Raw genomic sequence first — 6,900 nt, 5'->3', positions numbered from 1 at the left:
CAATGTATAGTGAAGTTTGAGCACAGAAATAGTCATGGACAGGTAAAGTAGACTGAAGATCTGTGGAATTAAAGAGCAAAAATTCTCAGTTGTAGATGAGAAAAGGAAAAATCAGGGTAGAATTCCAGTTAAAAATACAAATACAGAACTAATAGAAGTAAGAGAATTTGTACATACATAGTAAAATCTCAATATGTGCAGATTTAAGTGGGCATTACAACTACTATAGGCAAGCAATGTACTAAAAATAATTTAAGCTATACAGTTGTGTATATAAATACTTTTCTTTAAAACAAAAGCAGCAATCCTATATGTGCTTAACTTGGAGTAAATCCCACTGACTTGCTTCCACATAAGCATGTATAGGACTAGACTGCATATAGTGTTGTCTTATTCACAGTGACTTAGAAGAAAGCTATACATATATTGCACAGTAGTAAAAAGACCATTCATTAACCATATGTAAACAATGATTTCCTTCCTTTCTTTGGCAATGTTAGTATTTAAAGGATGCTATAAACATATAAGCAAGACCACTTAGGTGCAAGGCATGTAACAAGTATTTAAAGGCACATTAAAAAGTTAGACACTTTCCCAGATACTTTCCAGTTAGCAATTTATCCGTTATACTGGCTCAAGAGATCCACCATCAGAAAGTCCACATAAATCAATGGAATTATACTTTGTAGTGGTATGCGCTGTAGATATGAGTCAAAATCAAGCATTCTGTTGAAGATTCATTGGCAGAAATATAAATTAGGATTGCTGATGACAAGTATTCTATGATACACTGCTTATTCCACAGTAACAGATTTGGCCAGATTTCTAGGAAAATCCACCTGGAATAAATAAGAAGCATTCTTAAATAACTATTGTAGGACACTAAATGGTAGGAATGTATCTGGCAATGTGGCTGTAGGTGGTCACATCTATTCCCAATTGTCTCTGACTTTTCTTTTTCTCTTGGCCCCTTACAGGAAGATCTGGCTCTATCTACTGCCTTATTTATTGCCTCACCCAAGGCCTCTGCTTTCTTCACTTGTTCCCTTCAATTCAATTCAATTCAATTCAACTATAGTCCATCCTAGTGGCCATGCTGGTGAGATGCCCATCAAATGCTGGCACAATATATGGAAACAGGTCCAGATGTATGGAAACTATGGTGTAATCATGTACACAGTATGTGATTAAAGGGTCTATCTCCAAGGGGTGGGCACAATGTCCAAGTCCCGCCTCTTTGTCATAGCCCTGCTGTCTTGGCCTCAGAGCTTCTCCCAGAGTGGGGAGACTCCCAGTCCCCAATGTATTTTATATCAGTAGGGTTACATAGGTAAAAACTGACTTATTCAAGTGTACACAATGGCACATAGCACTGGTTTATAGCATAAGGTCTCTACATGATCAGCAAGCCTATAGCAACCCCAAGGATAGAGTGTGCAGGCTAGTATCCTCTGTGATTACTGCCAGCACTAGTGTGATCTGGTCTTTACTTTTTGTATAATGGGAATAAGCATGTTCAGAAATGTTCTTTTAATTCTAGAGGGCACTTTCACACATACTAAATAATGCACTTTCAATCCACTTCCGATGAACTTTGCAACTGGATTTTACTGTGTGAAATGGCAAAATCCACTTGCAAAATAGTTGCTGAAGGGGATTGAAACTGCATTATTTAGCCTGTGTGGAAGCTATGCAAAATTATTTCAACAAAACTTAAAGGTAACGTGGGACATTTGCACTGAAGTTCCATCTTAACAGAGCACATAATTTCCATTTTAAAGAAGCACATGAAGTTATTTGTTTAAATGCTATTCAAGTGTTCTTGTTACCAGCCTGAACAAATGGGGGAACTGTCCAGATGTGTTTGTGTAAGTGCTTTAATTGGAGTCCCTAAATTTAGAAGAGACTTACATCATATCCTCGGAGAACAGCCAGGTGGAATGAAAGCAGCTGTAGTGGGATAACACTCAAAATTCCTTGCAGACAGTCCACTGTTTGTGGCAGCTCAATAGTCTTGTAAGCAAATTTTGAACTCTCAGTATCTTCTTTAGAACATAAAATAATTGGGCGACCCTGTGAAGCAAAAAATTGAATAATATTAATTCAAAGCAACATTTTATTTATCTGCATTAGCTATATCAGAAATGTATACAATATGCAGCAAGGATATCAGTGGAGCTTAATTGTTGATCTAAATAATTCAGGCAGCAGGTCTATTTTCACAGGCATATCTTGATTGAATTGCAATGCAATGCTACACAGAGTTATTCCAGTATAAATCCATCCACTTCAATGGGTATATGATAGAATGCATAAGGTTGCACTCTTAATTCTTTCAACATTTTGCAGTTTAAATTATATTATCATAATTATAGCCCAATGTTAGAGTTCAGAGATAAACAAATGATATTTTACTACAGATGTAACATTTTCAGGACCCCTCCCCATTTGTTATTTCTCCCCCCCCCCCCGAAAAATACAGAAGTTTTTTTTTGGGGGGGGGGAACTAAAATATATACAATACTTTCAGCAAGCCATCATTAATGACCTTAAAAACATGAAATACATTGTCCATTACTGTAGATAATGCACATGAAGCAGTGGGCTGCTGAGTGTATGTTTCTATGCACTCAAAATGGCCAAAAGACCAATAGCAGCTCAAAGTGCTTTAATTGGAGTCTGTGGTCTCTGTGGCTGCAAGATGAAGGGAAGGACACTAGATCCAGCCACGAAGCATCGAAAGAAGGACTGCTGAAAGGGCAATCAGAATACTCAAAGGAGTTGGAGTGCCTTCCCTGTGCAGAAAAACCTGAATATAGGGTTCTTAAATTTAGATAAAAAACTGAACAGTTCCTACACATTTATAAAATTATGCATAATGCAGAGGAAGTAGGGAATTATTTCATTCTCTCACAACACTAGAACTGGGGTTCACCCAATAAAATTGATTGGCCTGAACTAGCTGCTGAAAGGACAATCAAAAGAAGATCAAGAAGCTGACTGTGAGAAGAGAGAACTGAGTAACAGCAGCCATTGTGAAATTAACGACACTAGCACTTTACTACATTGTGTGGTTTAAATAGTTTTAGAATTGTTTTAATTTAATTTATACCTTATGTTTTACTGTAAATCAAATGCTGATTTTATGTAAGCCGTCCAGAGTCAGCCTTGGCTGGGAGGGTGGGGTAGAAATTAAATACATTCTGGACAAAGGTACTACACATAGGGTTGCCAACCTCCAGGTGGGGCCTGGAGATCTGCTTTTTCAGCTGAGAAAATAGCTTATTTGAAGGTTGGACTCTATGTCATTGTACCCTGCTGGGGTCCCTCCCGTCCCCAAATCCTGCCCTCTCTGGGCTCCAACCCCAAAATCTTCAGGTATTTCCCAACCCAGAGGTGGCAACCCTAACTACATTGTTACAACAAGTTTTGATGGCCATTGGCTTACATCAAGGGTGCACAACTCAGGTAGGCCATAAGGGATCTTGGCTGGAACTAAATGCCTTGTAACATTTCATGACTCTGCCTTGTGATCTTCTTGGCTCCATTATAGAGTCCCTGTAACTCTTGGGGGATGCAAGAACACTGATGGCCAGATGTTCTCAGTGCTCTGACTCCTCTCTCCATGAGAATTTTTTTCCGTTGCATTGCAGGCATTTGTGTGTGAAAGCACCTAGGATACAATCAGGGTTACCAACTCCAGGTTGGAAAAGTTATCAGCCATTTTCTCCAGGGAAACTGACCTCTATAGGCTGGAGATCAGTTATAATTCCAGGAGACACCCTGGACTCATCTGGAAGTTAACAACCTTAGATACAATGGAGACATTTCCTGTGTTTGCATGTGAAACAGGGTCATTTTGGGGGGGGGAGTCAGAACACTGCCTTCTAGCATAGAGAATAGCTTTCCTCTAAAACATGGTGAGAAGTCTTTTTTTTTTTAAATCCCTAACCTACTAAAAACCTTGGCATAGATATTGAAAGAAAAATAAATGCCTTATTAAGCATCATAGACTGTCAGCAATAATACTGAAAATGTGTTCATGGAGAAGGGAAGGGTTGGGTTCAATATTCCTTGCTTCAGTCTCAACTAAACCCACGACCAACTCTCAGAGTGGCATGAGAATACATGTATTATGAGTTCTTGGATGGGATTTTTCAGCATGGAGAATTGTGCACATAAACCTGTTTGTGCATGTGTTCTCTGGCTGGGGACTGCCATATAGGGCAGCCTATGATTTTATAAGCTTTACAACAATGTTCAGGAATGCACTTATGATGTACCCATAATTATAACATGCTTTCTAGTCAGTTTACCTGGCGAGCAGTGACCTGTTGCAGAGCATTCTGGCATTTGGTGAAGCAAGGATCTTTCATAATGATCATGATAACTGGCATTTGTTTATCTATAAGAGCCAGTGGTCCATGCTTCAGTTCCCCAGCCAAGATTCCTTCAGAATGCATATGAGTAATCTCCTTGATTTTCTACAAAGCAAATAAGAAAAAAATCACATTCAAAATATTCCATAGAAATCATTCCTTAAGATTTTCAAAATAAATACATGCAGATAGATAACTTATAGTGGTTGAGAGATCCGAATGCTATTTTCATTAAGTTCAAGAGCCTGCTTGTTATCAGTGGGATATTTGACTAAAAAAACAGTGCATTTGAAACTCCCCTCAGCTCCAGAAGTAATTTGCTATGCTTTATAAGAAGATGGTCAGCTCTCCAGTAAATATGTCCAAAGTCCCTCTGGCATGGGATACTTGCCCATATGTATGTACAATCCATATGGCTAAATATAAAGCAAGCAGATGTGAGGATGCCTCAAGATGATAAATCCTAATAAAAAAACAAGCTATCAAACACTGCTCTTGCACTTTTTCCATGAGTTCTATGAAAACTGAATGTCCTAATTTAAGGAATAAACGCTTCACATCAACAATGGTCCATAAAGTACGTGAATGGGGGGGGGGAGTGAAAAGCCTACAGAGGGATTATTTCCCTGGTTAAAAAATCTGCTCAAAACTAATATATAAAAAATTAATATAGCTATACATGCACAAAAGCTAATACATATGAAGTATTCTACTTTGTATATTATAGTTTTACCTACAGCAATAAATTGCATTAATAAACAGTCACTGAATCAAAGAGATGTCAAGAAAAGGTAGAGATAGTAAATAGTATAGAACCATTATATTTCATAGATCATTCTCTTGTTTATAGGTTAAGGGAAATGGTAACAAAGGATAACATACCAATGCCCCTTCCAAGCAAGTTGCATAATTGTAGCCACGACCCATAACCAAAAGTGATCTTTGTTTATATAGTTCAAGGGCCAAATCATGTATCTTCTCATCCAAGGATAATACTTCTTTAATCAGCTCTGCACCAACAGATCAAAATTGAGTATTACTTCAATTCCTTTGCTGCAAAAAATTCTCTGATTCAAAAGTAGTGATACTCGGACCCAGATTAGGCTTCAGACAGCTGCACCTTTACTGGCCACGGTAATTCATGCTTCAGTGACATCCAGGAGTACTGTGATGTGAAACTACATGGTGTTACCTTTGGAGAGTATCTGGAAATTACAGCTAGTTCAGAACACAGCTGCCAGAGTGTTAACCAGAGTAGGCCACTTAGAGAACACAACACCAGTTTTGCACCTGTTTAATTCATGGGTCACTTTCCTCTCCAATGGGACCAAAGTGGCTTACAACATTCTCATCACCTCTGTTTTATCTTCTGAACAACTCTGTCAGGTAGGTTAGACTGAAAGTGGGTGACTGACCGAAGGTCACCCGGCAAGCTTCCACAGCAGAGTGCAGATTTGAAACCTAGTCCAACACTCTAACCACTAAAACTTTCTGGGTCCTGCTCAACCACCTGACATACAGAGGGTGGTTAGCTGGGACAGGTGGTAGTTCCTTTCAAGGACAGCAGACCTGCCTACTGCAGTGACCAGATCCAAATCAGGCCACTCCATAGATGTTCTTGAAAGAAAATTAAAGAAATCTAGACATTCAGTCAGATTTCCCATGTCTTCTATAGTTACAACCATTAATTGATTGGGTTCTACTGCTTTGTTGATCTAGTCTTTTGACATAGTTTTACTTTACATTTTGGTTTAATTGATTTTGTTAGCTGCATTGGACGTTTGTACTAAAAGTCAGAATAGGAATGTTTTAATAAATGTATCAATTAACAGATATAACCATAGTTGCATGAATTAAGATTTCAGTAAATAAAGACATCACGAATCAACCTTGCATGAGATGTCATAAATAACCTGTTCATGAGAAGACTGAGCTGGCCCCATGTGTTCCCTTCCTCTGCCCAACCTAGAAGTGTGCCCTGATTATATATACTAACTGCTATTCTGATGTATTGGGCATTCAGTGGAATTCCCACATGGTAAAAAGTTGACCAGTTGCAAGATTTTTGAAAGAAATTCTTAAAGCCAAATCTAAGCTGTTATAAATTAATTCTTATATAATCTTACTAGTAAGCGAAGCCCGTCGTGGCGGTAGACGACGGGCCCTAGATAGGAAGGAAGGGCGGGTGGAAGGGAGGAATGGAGAAGAGGAGGTAGAGAGAGAGACACAGAGTTAGAGAGGGGGAGAGAGAGAAAAGGGGGGAGACAGAGACAGAGTGGGGGTAATGATAGTAATTTGGAAAGTAAGAAAGGAAGGGAGGTAGGAAGGAAGGGAGAAAGAATGGAAGGAAGGAAGGAAGAAGGGTAGAAAGAGAGAGATTGAGAGAGAGAGAGTGAATGGGACGAAGGATAGTTGGGAGGGAAGAAGGGCAGAGAAAGAAAGAGAGGGGGGAAACCGAGTGAGTGAGAGAATGTTGGGAGGGGAGAGAGAGAAAAAGGAGGAGGGGGAAGAAGTGGGGCGG

The 6,900-nt window shown here is 39.1% G+C and overlaps 1 protein-coding gene across 1 annotated transcript in view; it reads right to left on the bottom strand.

Moving 5' to 3' along the window:
• Nucleotides 1-200: 200 nt before the first annotated feature.
• The window catches only part of GFPT2 (glutamine-fructose-6-phosphate transaminase 2), a 36,315-nt gene continuing 29,615 nt past the window's right edge, over nt 201-6,900 (bottom strand). The window contains exons 16-19 of the mRNA XM_015427038.1: nt 5,262-5,389; nt 4,317-4,484; nt 1,912-2,073; nt 201-839 (exon numbers count right to left, since the gene is read on the bottom strand). Coding sequence (XP_015282524.1) covers nt 795-839; nt 1,912-2,073; nt 4,317-4,484; nt 5,262-5,389 — 503 coding nt within the window. The 3' untranslated portion in view covers nt 201-794. The remainder of the gene's footprint in view (nt 840-1,911; nt 2,074-4,316; nt 4,485-5,261; nt 5,390-6,900) is intronic.

This window comes from Gekko japonicus, unplaced genomic scaffold (assembly GCF_001447785.1).
Source record: "Gekko japonicus isolate JY-2015 unplaced genomic scaffold, Gekko_japonicus_V1.1 scaffold374, whole genome shotgun sequence".
Classification (NCBI taxonomy): Eukaryota; Metazoa; Chordata; class Lepidosauria; order Squamata; family Gekkonidae; genus Gekko; species Gekko japonicus.
This window is presented reverse-complemented; position numbering and strand designations above follow the sequence as displayed.